This window comes from Gavialis gangeticus, unplaced genomic scaffold, assembly GCF_001723915.1.
Source record: "Gavialis gangeticus isolate Ggan-Ray unplaced genomic scaffold, GavGan_comp1, whole genome shotgun sequence".
Classification (NCBI taxonomy): domain Eukaryota; kingdom Metazoa; phylum Chordata; order Crocodylia; family Gavialidae; genus Gavialis; species Gavialis gangeticus.
Window position 1 is genome coordinate 37936584 of NW_017729022.1, and position 19565 is coordinate 37956148.

A 19565-nucleotide genomic window follows, 5' to 3' on the forward strand; every position below is an offset into this window, starting at 1 on the left:
CCCCCCCCCCCCCACTTCCTCCTCAGCTGGCCCGCTGGCCGAGCAGGGCTTATGGCCTCTGTCTGCTGTGACAGTTCGCTTCTCCACTGCCACCAAGAGAGGCAGGGGGCAGGGAGCCATGCTTCAGCCCAACTGCACATCTTGGCATGCGGGGCTGGAAGCACGAGGTGGCAGGCGCTGACATCCACCCCATAGGGTTGCCCCAGCCCAGGCCATGCTACTGCAGTGGGAGGCAGCAGTGAGTTGGACTCCCCCACTCCCCGCAGGCAGGTCACATCCCCCCTCCCCGCCCCCTCTCCATGGCCAACTGGCTGCTCCTTGGTGGGACTCAGCCCAGGGTGGGTGTTGGTGCCTCCACTGCTGCTGCCTGCAATGGGGGGATTAACCCCTGCCCTTCTCCTCAGGCTACTGGCATCTGGCCCCCATGGCCCTGGGTGCATGGCGGAGCCTGTTGGTGCCCATGCTGCCCCTCCCCCCCTCAATGGGAGGATTAAACCCCAAATCCCCTCAGGCTACTTGGGGTCTGGCCCCACTCCTGCCATTGTGTGAGAGGGGTGTCAGGGCTGGGAACTATCTGCTTCCCCCATCCAGGCACACCCCAGCTGGAGTCCCTGCAGACCACGGTGGAAGTTTAAACCCATCCTCAATCACACTCAAACCTGTCCTTTCCCTCAGCTTAGTTTCCCTCCAGCTGAGGACTTGCTGTAGTGCCCCCTGGCTTCTGGCCAGAGCCACTTCAGGCATGTGCCTGCATTTCTGAAGCCAAAAGTGAATGTCTGCCCACTTGCAAACTGGTTCAATCTATGTAGGTTAGAGTAACCTGCAAAGACTGAATCAGTTCAGGCTCTGGCTTTTTGAGTGTCCATCCCTAGCCATCATGGCTACTGGAAGAAGCTGTTTTCCTCCTCCCCCACAAATCAGTGACTGGAGTGGTTGCTTCAGTCACCCCACCCTAGTTACACCACTGCTATGAAGACATCAAGTGTATAAACAACCAACAGTAACTGCTATTTTTTAAAGCTTGCATTCCTAATGTAAACTGAAAAATGCAATACAAAATCTCCTATGAGACATTTGAAAGATTATTTTGTGTAACCTGTTTAAAGTATTTGCTAGGAATTTTTGTGTCATTTCTTTTTAGATTGTCTTGCTGTTTGAACTGAAATTATACCACAAGCACAGGAATGACCCTTGAAGTGTGCCTGAGTGCATAACTTGTCATGGTGATGTTGATATATCTTTCAGATGCAGATGCCTAAAATCTGACAACTACTTTAAATTAAGTCAAATGGAACAAGGGATGCCTATAATGTTTTTACTGCATCTATCCACTGCCTCCAGAATAAACTACTTTGCTTTCACAGTCTATCCCCTATTGCCCAAGCATCAACTCGCATTCCCTACTGAGATGTTGACACCCACCTCCATCCTGCTAGTCTAAATTCCCCATTTGGTACATTTTCAAACAAGTACCTTCAGATTTTTTGGCATGGTGCTCCTAAAAATCAGGAGGAATTCTCTGTAAGCTCTGAAAAGCTACCCTAAAAAGTTGCTTTACTATTTTCTTAAAACCTGCCATGTACTGTCATGTCTTCAAAAAAATTTGGCAAGACACTGCTGGTCCACCAAGAACTTTAGTTGCCATGCTGATCAATGCTGTCTCACTTTCTTGTTGCACTGAAGTTATCTAAATGTTGCCTCCTGTCTTTCTTTGATTTTAAGATTGTTGAGGCAGGGACCAGAATTTTTTTAGTACTTTTAGAGCACAAACACAGTGGATAACTGGTCTATGTCTCCTAGGACAATAATCTGCAATGAGATGATAGAAAATATCAGGCAACAGAAATTCTAGCCTCTATCCCATGTACATTTATCTACTGACTAAAACATTGTCACATGAACTCATGCTATATCCTCTCTTTGTTGAAAGACCACCCTCTTGCCCGGAGGAAGATTAATCTGGAATGAGACGAACTGAGATTCAAGGCTGAGAATAGGATTACCAGCTACTAAAGAAGAACTGTTTTACCTGCAGCTCTGTAAGTACAAGAGCACAGATGGGCAAAGTAAACCATTTTTCACTGAATTCTCGCGGCATAGCTGTAACACAGCTTATCAGTGTCAGACAGCACATAGCCACAGGTGAAGTGGATGTGTTTTCATAAAAGTAAGAAAGAGATTCTGAGAGGATGCCGAGAAGTAAGGCTTCCATTTCCCAAAGATAGTGGTGACAGGTCAGAATTAAGCAAATAAATCTGTCAGCAATCACTATCAGTGGCTCTTTCCAATACAATAAACAGTCATCATTATCACAAGCTGTGCTGTGTGTACCTGTGCATGTAACTCACATTGCAAACGAACAAAAATGTAAGCAGTTTAAGAATTAGAAAATGTGCATGTACATTCATTAATATATATGTTTCTCTAAATAAGGGGCAAATGGAACATAAAACAAAAGAAAGGAATGAGAAAGAAACTAAACATTGTTAAGTGATATCTCAGAAAGCATTCAAAGGAAAAGAAAGAGTTCAGATTAAAATGTCCTTAGCAGAGATTTATTACATACATTTTGCCTAGTTTCTTACAATTGCTAGTTATGAAATGAGGGTAGAAGAGACAAATTGTAAGTTTTATTTGAAAGGATATATATTTGGACAGAAGGGAAAAATCACTCACTATAACAATATTACAACTATCACATTATTTTCAACTATCAATGGCAAAAAAAGATTTGTAGATTTGCATTTAAAACCTCATGTCCCATTACCGGTTCGGTCCTGGCCCTTAAGGAGAGGCCTTTATACAAAGGGGCTCTTGTGCCTCTGCTGAACCCTTACTTTATAATCTATATCCTGGCACAGTCTTGTTACCCATTATGTAGCAGGAAAATAATTGATAGAGCCTGGCCATAATTATGTTCTGTTGTTAAAGTTGGCAATTGCAATTCTGATGTTAAGCTTTGGCAGAAATGATTGAAATATTTTAGTATAATATATTTTTTAAAGTACAGAGTAAATTTAAAACAGATGACTTGACACTGATCCTAGACATTTATTAATATATCCTTACTTCTGTAAGATGCCACCTAAACAATGAAAAAGTGAAGGTCTTACTAATTATCACACATATGACTTTATTTTCTAAGTATTTTTACATCTATTGAATAACATTCTTGTTGTGAAATCCTGAAAAATGTTTTTGTGTTATATTTGAACTCAACAACTTGTATGATTTTTAAAATTACCTTGACAATGTGGGTTCAATTAAAGAGCCAGTCCTTAATTTCATCTGGTCAAGTTCAGATCTCAGTTTCTCAATTTCTTCTGCCAGTCGTTCCTGAAAGAGAGAGTCAGGACAGAGAGAATGTTTTCAGATCATTTGCAATGAATGAAAAAATGGAAATATATATATTAATAGCTACTGACTAACTCACTAACTAACTATATATATAATATATAGTTATAATATATATATAGTTACTGATATCTAAAGTAAAAAATATATATATCTTCAGGCATATATTCTCCAGTTGAAGAATTTCTACAAATTTCAATTTCTAATAACATATCTTCACTGACAGAAGACTCTATAGTACTCTGTAGAAGTAGTGTTTGCTTCCAGCTTGGTTTTTTTTTTCAATCCAATGAGTGTCTTATGAAAATGCACTAATAATCCTGGGAGCAGAAACCAGAATTTGGGACTCCCAAATCCCAGGGTCATGCTGTTATCACTAGGTCACAGATTGATGCTTACTTGCTCTCTCTCTTTCTAGCTCTTTGAATCTTGCACTACCTTCTGTACAGCTTCCCAGCTTCAAAGGGAAGGGTAGAGGATGAGCCCCCTCTCAGCATGGCAGTAAAGACACTTTCCTAGAAAGAGGGAGGTATACTTTTCAATGTTCTCATGCTGAGGAGGGCTAATCCAAGACTCCTACTATCCTGGTAAAATAGTGGGTTAGATCCAGTACAGCTGGAGTTTGAAACTCAGCTCCCCATTATACTGATGAAATCATCTAGCATTTTACAGAACTAGGATTTTAGGAGCAAACTAATACCCACAATATAGTGGATACATTAAAAAAATTTTTCTAGTGTTATATTTAAAAAAAACCACTCTGCTTTTTGTTCTATCACAATAGCAAACTTCTACAAACAACAAGTCAGAAGAGGGCAAGTACTGTAAAATATGTCACTCCAAGAGGATTGGTAGCTATGACTAATTATTCACAAGTGATTACTCAACAGCAGTTATCCATTCGATAGAAATGAGATAAGAACGGTATGAATATACAGATATATGTATGAATATACAAGTTTTCATTACAGATAATAGATGCTCACTGTCTAAGAATTTCATGACTATGAAAGAATAAAATAATCAAAGATTTTAGTTTTGCACTCTCACTGACACTTATTGCCATAATAGAAGATAACATTCTGCAAAATGAAATAATGATTCATTTATATCATGTTGAGCTATGAAAACCTGAAGAGATTCCAATTTCTTTTGAGTTTGTTTGGCTTGACGAGGTGACATGAACAGCACTGGTCAGCACTTTGTAGAATGACTAGTTATCCTAATTATCAGGAGCAAATTCCACTGAGATTTAGTAAGTGTAGATATTTAGAAATGACTAATTATACTTAGAGATTATGGGACTCTGGCAGGGACTGAATGCACTGACTAGTAAAACCACAGTGACAAATGATCTCAGTGACTAGTTAACCAGATTTTACTGTAAATAAAAGATGAAATAATTGGAAATGTTCTGTAATATAGCACATTTCAAAAATGTGCAGATAATTTAGGTAGAAGGAAAGGAACCTGTGCTACGTGGTATCAAATTATTCTTTCTGTATTATTTTCTCTATGAAGAGATATACAGGAGGGATTTGAGGATTCATAGGCATCACTTACTAATTAATTATTTAACAACTGCATTTAATCAAGGCATGACTATTAATCTAAATTTGCTTGACAACTTCTTTTGCTAAAATTAAAGAACTAAATCCTTTACAGCATTTTATTTTGTAGTTTTGAAGTTCAGAAGTAACAAAAATTCAATCCTTTATCTTAATGTGATTGTGATTACTCACTGCACTGAGAATGCATATATCTCACTTTCTATGCTCCCACACCATATCAAGCAAAAACCAAAGCAGAACATTTCAAGAAGAGTTTGTAAAATATTGTTTCAGAATAAATGGGGATCTCCATACTTGATTGAATAAATAATAAGAATATTCAGTACATGAATCAAACTGAAAAAATAATTATTCACGCTTATTTCCAATGTAACTTTATTAAATCAATAAAGTTATATTTAATTTAAGCATTTACGTGTGAAGTTATAGCTGAAGATTTATTAGCTATTACATTGCTAGCTTGTTTTAGAATAACTTCCCTGTGCAGACAAGCCCTTCATTATTTGCCCAAGGTCATATATGAAGTTGGTAGCAGAGTTAGGGGCTGAACTGGTCTCAAGAGCTCTTTTCTAGTGCCTTAACGTCATCTCTATTCCTTCCTGCAAAATTATTTTAGTGCAGCTTAAAAAAAAAGAAAATAGAATAGAAAATTTAAACAAATATTTTCTCTTGCCTTCCTCCTATTTTTATATGGTTTTCAGTGTCAAATGGTAACCATTATTTCCTCTCCTAGCATTTAGTGCAGCTGTATTTTTTTCCATTCTGCCCTATGTATTTTAATTTAATTTGACATGTTGCAAAAAATACTTTATGTATAAACCTAAAGGCAGATATATTTGTGGATACTACTGCCTTTAAGGGAAGTACGCCTTTAAAATAAAACCAGAATTTTGCATTTACAATACATATTTATAATTAATTTGACTGGTTCACTAAACCATTTGTTAAAATGGGAATTACAATGCTTTGAACTCAAAGAGGCAACTTTCCACTATGTGTAGTATAAAGTCATTGAATCTTTTAAAATTATTGTATTACATCAAATTATTATAATCTTGACTAAAAATTCTAACCATCTACATGAATATCTCCTTTAGCCTGGTTCCTTTAAGAGCTAAAATGTATATGACAAAATGCTGGCCTAACTGAAGTCAATGGGATTTTTCTGTCGACTTCAGTGGGGCAGTATTTCAACAATGAGCATTAGTTAAGGAGCATTTTTGTAAAACATTAATATCTTCTTAAACCATCCAAATAGGTAAATATAATTATTTCCAGGATCCTTGGGAGTATTCAATGTCATTAGATCCCTTCACACATGCCGGTTGGAGATGCTAAATATACCATATACAGATTTTTCAATTATTAAGTTTCAAATTCTAAACAAAATGAGATTACAGATAATATATCACTGTTATATAGTACCTTGTCATGTAATGACTCTTCCAGGTTCTTCCTGAAACTTTCAGATTCCTGAATTAAAACATTCTAGGAGAAAAAGAAAGATTAAAAACATTAATAGAAGAGGGGAAAAAATCAAATACTAGAAGCTGCTAACTGATCAAGTAAACAAAGTTATCTGATCAGTCTCAATCAATCACTACAGATTTTCTTTTTTATTACAAATCCCCTAAAGCTTTTGGAAAGTGTACAGACTAGATTTGGAACCTATAAATAATCCAAATAATTGATTTCATCAACAGAAAATGTTTGAAAACACTTCTCAATCCGAATTTTACACTTTAAATTTTTCCCAGACAGATATGATCATTGCTTGTATTCTGCCTCAATCATACAAAACACATAGGTGCATAAGCCACTAAAACAAGTTTGGCTAAAGGGGTATTTACCATATTTACTTGACTCTAAGATGACTCTACCCTGAATTTAAGATGACCCCCCCAATAATTAGTTTTTATATATGGAAAACGTATACATTTGTTATAATTTTTCAGGTATAGAATCTAATTATTGGATGTTTGTCTTGAATTTGTCCCCCTTCCACTACTCTGGCTGGGAAAATAGTGTTGGGGGATGGTGGTCCCTGTACCCTCTGCTCCCTCCACTTCTTTCTCCTATAGCCGCTTCCCCCACTTTACTGTCAGCCCCTTGGGCTCTGTTTTGCAAACGCGAAATGCAAGGGACCAAAAAACACTGACTGAAATAAACATATCTGTAGTAATTTGCATATAGAGGAAAAGAAAACTATGGGTACCTAATAGACTCAGTTAATCTAGAATTGATGCATTTTACCTGCTTTGCAAACTGCTGCAAGTTTCAGCTCAGGTACTCCACACACACACATTTAAGCAGTACTTCTGTATCTACTTATAAGTAGTACGAACTCTGTATAATATTAGTTCAAAGCCAAACGGTTCAAGATTTGTCATGGGCCCCAGCAGAGTCAAAAGCATTTCAAGCCATGGTGGCCCCACAGCCCAGCACTTCTCAGTACATGTATATACTTTAGATATCCCCCGCAAAGGGACCATGTGTTAATTAGCTACTTCTTACTGGAACTGAGTGTTCTCATCTCTTGTCACAAGTTCTAGGATCTTCCTAAAATTTATAGGCAGATGAAGTGTGGGGCTGTCTGGTTTGGCTCCACCTCATGAAGGCCACCCCAATCACTTGTGACGAGCCAAGGGAGGGGGTGACAGAGCCTCTCATTCCCATAGATGTGTGATGATGTTTGTCAGTCATTTAAAGCTGGGGAAGAAACAGGAATCACTGGAAATGGGAAAGAAAGGCACTGCTCAGCTGTGGGAGTGAAGAGGAAGCCAAAATATCTTGAGATAGTGGTTCACCATTAGCTGAAAAAGGGCCGATGCTAACGGGGACTGAGCACAACAGGGACTATATCTTATTAGATGGGCTGCACTAACTTAGCTTTCTGGTAGGATCCATCTCACAGGAGAGTTGCACTTCTGGCATGGTTCAGTACCCACCAAGGTGCGGTGCAGCAGCTTTAAGTCCAGTTTATGGAAATGGGAGTCTGCTCCCTTACTTGCTCCAAGGGCCTTATAGCTAAAGGGAAGCAAAACTCAGGAGCATCCAAACCCCAAGCCTCTGGGATTGGGCCTGCATGTAGGGTGCCTGCTAAAGGTTTTGGAAAAATCTGAAGCCCCAGATGCGGGTGGAGGATGTTTGCCAGTAGTAGGGCCACTTATGGTTCTGGACTCTTGGATTTGGCATTAATTTAGGCTAATTTGGCCTTGTATACAAATTATATTAAAAAAAAAAAAGGTAGCATCTCAGCCTTGGCAGGAAAATGCCATGACCTCTATGGGGGTTTTCCTAGTTGCAAGGGAAAACCATTTTCTTGGCAGGGGGTAGTACCTTGACTAAGCTAAGGAATAATTAATCTCCCACTTTCACTGCCAGTGGGAAGATCTTGGCTATATGCCAACCTTATGTAAATAGCAGATATCTCCCTAGCTTGTTCCTGCAGCCAGACGGCTGAGGGCAAGCAAAATTTGGGGACATCTGAACCCCAAGCCTTCAGACTTGGGCTTGCACATAGGATATCTGCCAAAGGATTTGAAAGCATCTGAAGCCCTAGGCAGGGGTGGAGGATGCTTGCTGATAGTAGGGCCACATATGGTTCTTGAATGACTCAGATTTGTAGTTGATTTGGCTGATTTGACTTGGAACATGAAAAAATTTCCTAAAAAAAAAAAAAAAAAAAAAAAGCATTTTTGGCAGCAACGAGAGGTTGTCAGGGCTGGCTTTGTCCCTTCCGGTGCCAGCCTGGTATTGCGGTACCTCCAGGCCCGGTGCCAGTTCCCTGCAGTGGGAACACCTACCCGTTTTTATGAGGGCCACACACAAAAGAAAAAGGGTTCCCATCAGTACATTTGCCCCATACAGGCCATGCATTTTAATGGCATGATCAGTGTAGGCTGTATTTAATCAGCATCACACTTGATTTCCATTACTGAGCACATGCTGCTTCTGGCAACAGTTTAACGCTAGACAATATATATAATAAGGTTTTCTTGTAAGCAAATACAAGGTTAGGGGCTGTTTGAAGGGAAAAAAACCTCATCATTTATTTGAGTAAATATGGTAGTTTTCTACCACAAAAAATATACAATTAGTGTGAAGTCCCTTTTCATGAATTAAGACCCTAGCTATGGAGGCAAAATGGAAGGTGGGCCAAGATACCTTCAGGGTAATCATGCAACGGATAGTGGGGGCCTGCATAATATTCCGAGCTGCAGAAAAACCCAATCTAGGCTCATATGAAGGTGAGTAGTAAGGAAATGGAAGGAAAAAGACAGTATTTTCATAGGTCCATTGCCCCTAACACACTGCTCAGATGGCATGAAGGGACTGATAGTCACCACTGTAGCCAAGAGGCTTCAAATGAGAAAAATATTGTTTTAATTTTAGTGTATATATGAAGAGGTTTGTAATTAAGATGACTAAAGTGAAAAGAACCAAATTCAGAGGGCTGCACATTGATCATATTCATGGCAAATCTAGGACATATCTCAGGGCCCAGGAAATGTATATGACAAGAGGAAACACAAAACATCTCTGAATGGTCAGATAACTCTGTATCCCAAAAGGCTTAGTGCACAGAAAAGCATTAACTGAAGGAAGGAAAAGGAAGGAACTGAAGAAAGGAGATGAGAAGGAGAAGAGAAGGAGAAGACGTCTGGGACTTTGGAACTCCTGAGTTGTAACTCTATGCCTGTAACTGTCCCACACTACACCTGGGGGCAAGTCATGTGAAATCTCTATCTGCAGTTCCCCATTAGCAAATTGCATATACTAATACTTTATTTATACACTTCACAGTAACAAAAATATGCTTTAGTGAATGTCTGCATCATAATTTGGACCTGAAAAATATAGTTAATGTTGTTAAAACTAAAAAAATATAGCTGGTATCTCTCTTAATGCCAAAAATTTGGTTTTATTTGTAGAAATTGGGTAAATACTCACCTGCAGATTACAAAACCAGCATGATGTTTACATTCATTTAAAAGTGGAAAACTTAATTATAGCCACTGTCCTACTACCATTTAAATTTTTACTGCCCTTTGAACATTACCTTTTCTTCAAGTGCTGCCATTCTCTCTTTCAAGTGTAGCTGCAGGCGTTCATTGGATTCTGTCAAAAGTCTGTCTACAGTATCTGATAGTCTTTTGTTGTGCTCCTCATTCATTTTCTCTCTTTGCCTGGCCTTCAGTACGGGGCAGAGGAAACACAATGATAAGTGTCTCGGTTAATTAATGCAGATTTACACTGAACAAATTTTCACTAAGACATCCAGGAACTGAAGGGATTACTCTTTTGGTTGACCTTACTGAGCCACCACATATTTTGATCAAGGTATATTAGAAAATTCTGTATTAGTAGAATGTTTCTAATGAACTAAAACTAGATTTAAGTGAATTGACTAACATGGGACTGCATTACTTTCATGTTCACAAATGTTCTGCAGTTAAGAGAGCTGCATGTTTGTACTCAAAGGCAGAATTTGGCTGCATATTGTCAGACTTTATGCACAAAAAATAAACCATCTGCAATGAACATACTCTTTGGAGTTCCTGATTCTTCTCTTCAAGTTGAGCTTCTAAGTGTCTCATACGTTCTTCAATGTTACCATGTCTTTCCTCTGCCTGCAAAAAAATAGGAAGACTTGGTCTGAAATTTAAATAGCTTTGTAACTCATTATCTCAGTAAAGTTCAAACAAAACATAAAGCAAGCTACTACTAACTGCAAACTTAGTTTTCAAAAAATAAACTTTATTCAAACAGGCAGCTGAACAGCATTGCTTGAAATGTGTCAGCTACAAAGGCCTGTTACATCCAAGCATCAGCAAAACATTGGAGTTATTTATGAGCAATGAAATCAGCCAAATGTAACATGCAGACTGTGCATGGTTTGAACACAAACCTGCCATCGTAAAATTGTAAGCTCCTGAAGCACTGAACTGCACGATGGTTGATTATCAATAAAAAAAATAAAAATAAAAATAAAAATGAAAACAAATTAGATGGATTCTATTTAGCAATAGAAAGTAAAGTCCAGTAGGACTACCTTCCTACGTATGGAGATCATTTCTTGTAGTTTAGCTTCCATAACATATTGATAATCATCAGATGAGGTAGAAGAGGTTGGATCAGACTAACAAGTCAAGGAAAAGGAGAGGGACAAAATTGAAAAATCAGAACTAAAGACACTGACACTGAACAGAACACAGCACAGAATGCTTAAAAGAAAAGCGTGACTGAAAATTTAATATTTTAACTGACAGACTTTTATGTGGAATAAACTACACTGATATTTGGTGAATATGATGCAGTTGACGTGGATAAACAGAAAACAATGAAATGTTAAAAAAGCTATCAACCTAGGTATGGAAGGTCAAGGTTAGTAATGGCTGGCTGATGAAAGATTTCTACAGAGTAAAATCAAAGCAGTTCTGGCTAATAGGGTCTCATGTTGTAGTTGGAGTAATGGGGATCGAAACACTGGAGTGTGACTCTGAGAGGCCAATGTCAGAATTTTTGTAAAATTTTTGCACCATTTTATAGGAATGAAAAACAATGCCTAAATGTAATAGAATCTATAAAATTAATGGATTAGTCATTTATAGTAACTGTGCAGTGTTATGATAGATTTTCCTAGAAAACACAGAAAACTAATAAAATATAGCTCAAGACTTTTTAGACAGAGAATCAAATAAGCCCCTTTTACCCCAATAAATTATATAGTTTCCAATTTCTTTGAGAGGATTCACCCTGGTGAATCCATTTTATAACGTTAGTGTCATGCTTTAGGGAAGACCCTATACATACAACATCATTAATTGGACAAGAAGTCATGTACTGAATATAAAGAATGGTAGTCCATCCAAAGTCATTGTTTTTTCTCATAGAAAATTTAATAGACCATTTGTTACAAAATATGGATCTCTCTGTCATCCTCATATCAGTGAAGTCTATTGTACAATTTTAAAGAAAGCTGAAAGAAAGCTATGTTGAATTTGTTGCTATGGAAACAAAATGTGTGCATAAGAAACAGACACTGCACAGTATTACTGATGTCTGTGCTGTTGTAAACTCCTGATTTTGAAATGCTCTCTGATTAGGCCATTGTCAGAAATGACCTCTGGGTCACCAGATATGTAAACTCCCAGCAAATGTAATGTTTGTGATAAAGATATACTTTATTACTTAGATCATCATCTACAAAAGATTTATCAAAATAATAATTAGGCGCACATAGTAAAATAAGTACACATAGTTTATTGTGTATGGTACACACACCATGATTTAAGATCACTTCAATGATACTACTGCATTTACTTGAATCCAAGATGACATTTTTCCCTGCCTATTTCAATGTGGGAAAAGGCTCCTCATCTTAGATTTGAGTAGGTAGGTGGTCAGGCGGCTGCTCCAGCTCCAACTCCAGCCTATACCTAGGACCAGGGTCGAGTTGGAGCAGTAGCTGCTGCCCACCCCTCCCCCGTACTACTTACACTCAGTTGTGGTTGTAGCTCTGGCTATTGCCCAGAGTATGGAGCACAGAATGGCTCTGGTACCCACCTGGCAAGGCAGTGGTGGCAGTGGTGGCAGCAGTTCCAATCCCTGCTCCATCTCTAACTCAGCCCCAGGGCTTGGGCTGGGGCTGAATGTGTTCCTGCAGCTGCTGTTGCCTGGCCAGGTAAAAGCAACAGCTATCATGTGCTCTGGACCCTACAGCCATGAAGTATCCTGGAATTAGGCAACTACTTCCACCTGACTGAAGAAGCCAAGGCCCTCTTGAATGCCATTGACTCCAAGGTGCTGTGGGAACATCTCCAGGCCACTGATATGTGGTTTGGGGCCCATGAGATGAGCAGTGAATGGTAGGAGCAGATTGTCCTGGGTACCTGGGATGATAAATAGTGTCTATAGAACTTCCGCATGTGATGGGCCAGGTGGTGCCACATCTGGGGGGGAGGGAGCCGAGCCAAGTTGGAAGAGTTATGCCCTACCGGGAACAGGGGCAGGGGGGTGGTTGGGGCTTGGCTGGCCATGCCAGGAGGACCATGCTGCACCTTGTGGGCCATGGCACTGGGATGGCCTTGGGGGCTAGAGCCACCCCAAATTCATGTTGGCCCCCTGCAGCTGAGCCCCTCCCAGGTCCAAGGCCTGCCCACAGAGACATGGCACAGGAGTGGCGCTCCCCACTGGGCCCAGCCCAGCCCAGCTTAGCTCAGCCCTCTGCATCCATGGAGCTGCTCGGGACAGCCAAGGAGCAGCTCCCTGCACATGAGTGTAATGAGGGGAGGGCGGGGAGTGAGACTGAGATGTGGGTGGCTGTGGGGGGTTGGGAGGAGAGGGTGGATGGCTGTCTGTGTGGGGGAGAGGTCTATCTGTGTGTGTGTGATATCTTTTATTAGTGGGGGGAGCTTTGCAAGCATTGCAAGACCCATGGTGGTGAGAACCACTTCTGGTTTGGCTGCCGTGCTTTGCTGGTGCTTTTGCCTCTCCACCTCATCTCTGTGATTGGCTGCTGGGAGGGACCCCCTCCTCCCACCCCGGTCTGTGATGGAGGGGGTGGGGGCAAATGTAAGCATTGCCCCCCACCGCCAGAGACTCTTGGTATGCCACTACAACAGTCTCCACTCCATCACCAACTAGTTTGAAGTGAGCAAGTCCACAGCAGGGGCAGTGGTCTGGAAAGCGTGCAAGGTCATCAGGTACATGTTGTTAAATTATTTCATCTACTTCATCAACCAAGAGGAGGTGGCTTCCACCCTATGGGCTTCTTTGACTGTGTGGGGGTTGTTGAGGTGTGCTTACAAAAATCCTGTGCCTGCCACAAGGTGCCATCGAGTTTATCAACCAGAAGGGCTTCTTCTCTGTCATACTTCAGGACATCATAGACCACCGTGGGCACTTTATCCACACCTTCACTGGCAACAACTCCACCCTCCCCCAGACAATGGATACTATATTCCCGCCCCCCCCCCACACACATTGAGATCAACAGAGTAATTGTGCTACCCCTCATCATCAGAGATGTGGTATACTCTTTCCTTCCTTGGTTCATAAAGCCCTATGTGGGGCAACTTGACTCAGTGGTGACATCTAGGTGGTGCACGGGGGTGCACCCCCTGACAGGCTGTGCTCCCTGGTTAGGTGATGGGCAGGGGGGCCCGGCGGGAGTGCTGGTGCCCCCCTGAAAGTGCCAGTCGGGGAACGGGAGCACTGTGGCCACTTCCAGAAGCCAGTGAGTGAGATTGGCTATGGCGGGTTCCTCCCCTACTCACCAGTCACTGACTCCTCGCTGTCAAAACAGTCAAAGCTGAGTACAAGTTAGAACAGTTACTTTTGCTGAAAGCAGAGATAGAATTTTGTGAAAAGTGTTCTTTTACTGGCTGCAGGCTGTTTCCATCCACTATCATATTTCTGTGAGAATCCACTCTGGAGCACAGTAAGAATTTGGTTTCAGTGCAGCATTTACATGAAGGCATTTGTCATGTGATAGGCATGTGGGATCCATGAATACTGATAGTTTCATTGTGGGGAGTGTCAATTGTGGTAAAGGTAGCAATATGGCAATGGCAACTTTTTGCCATTTGGCAATATCTGTTTCTGTTTGGTGTTTGCTAACCAATGGAGAGTTTGCTCCTGATCAGAGCTGTTCAACTTCTGAGTGGCCATGGGGAGCAGCAGCAGGAGAAGGCAATGGAGGGAAGCAGTGACAGAGTGAGTGGGAGGATGGGGGGGAAGGGGCACCCATTTTGGGAAATATGGGAATCCAAGGAAGCAAAGTTGCAGGAGCTCATGGGCTATGAGTTAACCACTGGAAGCTGACACGTGGCCCACAGGCCACCAGTTGGATAGCCCAGTTCCTGATCACAGGATTGTAGGAAAGTAGGGCTGGAAGGGACCTAACGAGGTTATCTAGTCTAGCCCCTCTGTTCAAGGCAGGATCATCCCTGACTAAACCATCCCAACCAAGTGTCTATTTAACCTGCTCTTGAAACCATCGAAGGATGAAGATTTCATAATTTCTCTAGGTATTCTGTTCCAATTTTGACTAGCTTCATAATCAGAAAGTTTCTCTTAATTGGCAACCTAAATTTCACCTGCTGAAGCTTGTGACCATTCCTTCTAGTCCTGTCTCCTACAGAGAAACTCCCATTTCCATCTTCTCTGTAATCAGGTATTTCAAGACTGTTACTAAATCCCCCCTCAGCCTTCTCTTCTCCAGACTAAATAATCCTAGGTTTCAGCCTTTCCTTATAAATCTCACCTCCAAAGCCCCTAATAAATTTTGCTGCCCTGCATTAGATTTTTTCTAAACTGTCTACATCTTTCTTGATGTATGGGGCTCAAATTTCAACACAGTACTCCAGGTGAGGTCTCACCAATACTGAAAATAAAGTAAAAGACTTACTTCCCTTGATTTGCAAGTGATGTTTGTGTTAATACAACTGAGTATGCTGTTGTCTTTTTTGTAACAAGAGAACACTGTTGACTCTTCTTCAGTTTATGGTCTACTATAACCCCCAGGTCCTTCTCTGAAGTGCTGCAGCCTAGCCATTCATTTCCAAGTCTGTATTAGTGCCTGCAATTGTTCTGTCCCAAGTTCAGAACTCTGCACTTGTCCTTGTTGAATCTCATCTGGTTCATTGTAGACCACCTCCTCAGTTTTCTAGGTCATTCTGGATTCTAACCCTAGCCTCCAGAATATTTTCAACTGCTCCCAAGTTGAAGTCATCCACACATTTGCTAAGCATACACTGGATCCCATTTTCCCAATCACTAATGACAACATCAAACAATACTGGACCCAAGACACACCTCTGGGGAAACTCACTTGATACCTTCTCCCAAATAGACATTGAGTCACTGATGACTATTTGTTGAGTGCGATGAGCCAGGCAGTATCCACCTTACAAGTCTTTCATCTAGTCTATATTTCCTTATCTTTTTAATGAGAGCATTGAGAGAGGCAGTGTCAAAAGATTTTCTAAAGTCAAGGTATTCACTGCTCTCCTACCATCCACACGGCCTGTCACCTTATCATAGAAGCAAATCAGGTTAATCAGGAATGACTTCCTCTTGGTGAATACATGCTAGCTGATGGCTAGAAAATGATATTTAGAGGTTTGCTTTTAAAAACTGGCTTGTAGGTAAAGGAGATATGCATTAGAACAATGGTCCGGGGGGGGGCGGCAAGGGTCAATTGGTTTTAAAAAGCCTGTTTGTGGTATAGTTTCCTTCAAGACCCACTGTGTCTAGAACCAGCAGTCATTGTGTTTTAGGCCAAGAGACAAGTGGGCATACACAGACTGGAAAATTGAAGACATGTATACCATACTGTTCCATAACATGAGATAAGGGACTCTGCTACAGTGGCCAGGTCACAGTGACCAGCTTTAGAGCCCTTGGGATTTCTGATTTTGGTGGATGGACCAAATTAAGACATCAGTTAATGACCAAATTAAGATGCGTGCATGTGATAGGTTTGTTGGAACAGAGGAATATGGTTGCAGGACAAAACATGGACAGTATGACAGCCACAGGAGAACCAATCAATGGTACCCAGAGATAAAGTGGAGAAGAAGACTACAAAAGGAGGGATTTCAGAACAGCAAAGGGTCCCCAACAGGGGAACTCAAGGCCACCATGGACAAAGGACACACTACCAGCCCATCTCACCCACCTCACTGAGGAAGGGGTGGACCTTGGCCCTCAATCTTCAGGCTGCTGACATCTGATATTCAAGAGAGAACCACAGGGTGAAGCTCCAATACTGGCCAGACGTGCCTTCCCTCTGTGACAGTCCTAGGACTGGTGGATATAGAATTGGGGGGAGGGGGAAATGGTTTATATTGTTTGGTATTTTATTTTGTTTGCCTTGCCTGCATTATTCTTATTTGCTTTAACTGTGTATCAATAAAATCACTGTACAGGAGAGATTGTGCAAAAAAAAGGGGTGGGGTATAGCTTTCTATGTGAAGGAGAGCTACACTTCCCTACAAGCTGAGATTGGCACCCAAGGAGGATGACTGGAGACTCTTTGGGTTAGAGTATGAGGGGAATGTAGTGAAGGGGATACAAATGTAGGAGTCTACTACAGACCTCCAAACCAGGAACAAGTGCTTGACCAAGAATTCACCAGGGAACTGGTCAAGGCTGCACAGTCTCAGTGCATGGTCATCATGGGAGACTTTAACTACCCAGACATATCATGGGATGAGCACTCAGCCAAATCCAATCGGTCACAAAGCTTCCTTACATGCGTGGATAAGCTCTACCTGTCCCAAGAAGTTTATGGGCTGACAAGAGGCAAGGTGCTGCTGGACCTGGTACTGGCCAAAGAGGATGATCTAATCAGTGGCCTAAGAATCAAAGGGAAGCTGGGTGACAGTGACCACGAGTTGATCACTTTCACCATCCATTGCAAAGCTGGCAAGTCAGCCAGCAATGCACTAGTCCTTGACTTTAGGAAAGCTGACTTTCATAAGTTCAGGAGCCTTGTTCTTCAGGCCCTGAGAAGCCAGGATTTCACAGGGAGGGGAGTTCATAATAAGTGGTTGCTCCTTAAGGAAGTGATCCTAGATGCACAAGGGGAGTCCATCCCCATCTGTAGGAAAGGTGGTAAAAGGGCTCAACAACCCCCTTGGCTCAACAGGGAACTCATAGACCTCCTACATCTAAAAAGAGAGGTGTATAAAGGATGGAAGACAGGAAACACCACTAAGGAGGAGTATACTGCACTGGTCCGCATCTGCAGGGAGCGAACTAGAAAAGCCAAGGCTGCAACTGAACTCCATCTGGCTACACGAATCAAGGACAATAAAAAGCCCTTCAGATATGTGGGGAGCTGAAAGAAAAACAAGGGCAACATTAGACCCCTGGTAAATCAGCTGGGGCAGCAGACTACCAACACCCAGGAAAAAGCCAATCTGCTTAATGATTACTTTGCGTCGGTTTTTCACTAGCCCAAAGGAATCACCCTACCAACCATGATGCGGGACGGCCAGGGTGAAGATGAATATATGCCCACCATTCGTGTGGATCTTGTGAGGGAGTATCTTGAGAGGCTGGACCTCCATAAATCAGCTGGTCTGGATAGGTTGCACCCAAGAGTGATAAAGGAACTGGCAATCATTATAGTGCAGCCACTGTTGAGGTTATTTGAGAATTTGTGGTGCTCAGGCGAAGGAGCTGAAGATTGAAAGAGGGCCAATGTGGTGACCATCTTCAAAAAAGGGAGGAAAGAAGAGCTGGGAAACTACAGACCAATCACTTTGACCTCAATCCCTGGGAAGATTTTGGAAAAAATTATCAAAGAAACCACTCCCGACAGACTAACAGAAGGCAACATTCTGAGGAATAGCCAGGACGGGTTTGTTGCAGGTAGGTTTTGATTAACCAATCTGATTTCCTTCTATGACCAAGTGACATATCACCTGGACAAAAGGGAAGAGGTTGATGTCATATATTTGGACTTTAAAAAAGCCTTTGACTTGGTGTCCCATGCTGTCCTCATGGAAGAATTGGGCAATTGCGGCCTCGACTACTCCACAGCCCAATGGCTGGGGAACTGGCTCTGAGGTTGGACCCAGAGAGTGGTAGTTGATGGAACTGAATCAACATGGCACTTGGTGACTAGTGGTGACCCCCAAGGCTCTATTCTGGGACCTGTATTCTTTAATGTCTTCATAAACATGGGCACCGGTGTCAAAAGTGGACTGGCCAAGTTTGCTGACAACACCAAGCTTTGGGGAAAAGTGTCCACACTTGAGGATACGCTGGTGATCCAGGACAACCTTGATAGGCTTGCAAGATGGGTGGTTGAAAACCTGACGGCATTCAATATGGAGAAATGCAATGCTCCACCTCAGAAATAAAAACCTGCATTACACTTATAGGCTTGGCAATGCCACACTCGCTAGCACCATGACTGAAAGAGACTTGGGAGTCACGACTGACCACAAGATGAATATGAGCCACCAATGTGATACCACAGCTGGCAAAGTGAACAAAACTCTGGCTTGCATCTACCGATGCATCTTGAGCAAGACCCAGGATGTCATACTCCCATTGTACTTGGCCTTGGTGAGGCCCCAGCTGGAGTACTGCATCCAATTCTGGGCTCCACAATTCAAAAACGGACGTGCAGAAGATTGAAAGAGTCCAGAGGAGAGCCATGCGCATGATCAGAGGACAAGAGAACCTACTTTATGAAGAGAGGCTGAGAGCCATAGGACTCTTCAGTCTGGAGAAGCAGTCTCAGGGGTGACTTGGTGGCTGCCTATAAGTACATAAGGGGTGTGCATCAGGATCTGGGGGAACACCTGTTTACCAGAGCACCCCAAGGGATGACAAGGTCCAACCATCACAAACTCCTCCAAGACCATTTAAGGTTGGACATAAGGAAAAACTTCTTTACTGTCTGAACCCCCAAGGCCTATAATAGACTCCCCACAGAGGTGGTGCAAGCACCGACTCTAGACTCATGTTTAAGAAACATGTGGATGTTTGTCTTGCTGGGATCCTTTGTCCCTAGTTGACTTCCTGCCCCTTGGGCAGGAGGCTGGACCTGATGATCTTGAGAGGTCCCTTCCAGCCTTAATGTCTATGACATCTACGAAATCTTTTTGGTCATGC

General features: G+C 41.8%; 1 protein-coding gene across 4 annotated transcripts in view; it reads right to left on the reverse strand.

The window, feature by feature from the left end:
* PPFIA2 (PTPRF interacting protein alpha 2) overlaps positions 1-19565 on the reverse strand; it is an 854871-nt gene that overhangs the window by 163641 nt on the left and 671665 nt on the right. For 3 of the 4 annotated variants that reach the window (XM_019514802.1, XM_019514804.1, XM_019514803.1), the window contains 4 exons: positions 10475-10558; positions 9988-10119; positions 6351-6413; positions 3245-3336 (listed from right to left, as the gene is read on the reverse strand). In XM_019514802.1, coding sequence (XP_019370347.1) covers positions 3245-3336; positions 6351-6413; positions 9988-10119; positions 10475-10558 — 371 coding nt within the window. Of the gene's footprint in view, positions 1-3244; positions 3337-6350; positions 6414-9987; positions 10120-10474; positions 10559-10980; positions 11068-19565 lie in introns of all 4 variants that reach the window. The other variant, XM_019514801.1, reaches the window with a different exon arrangement.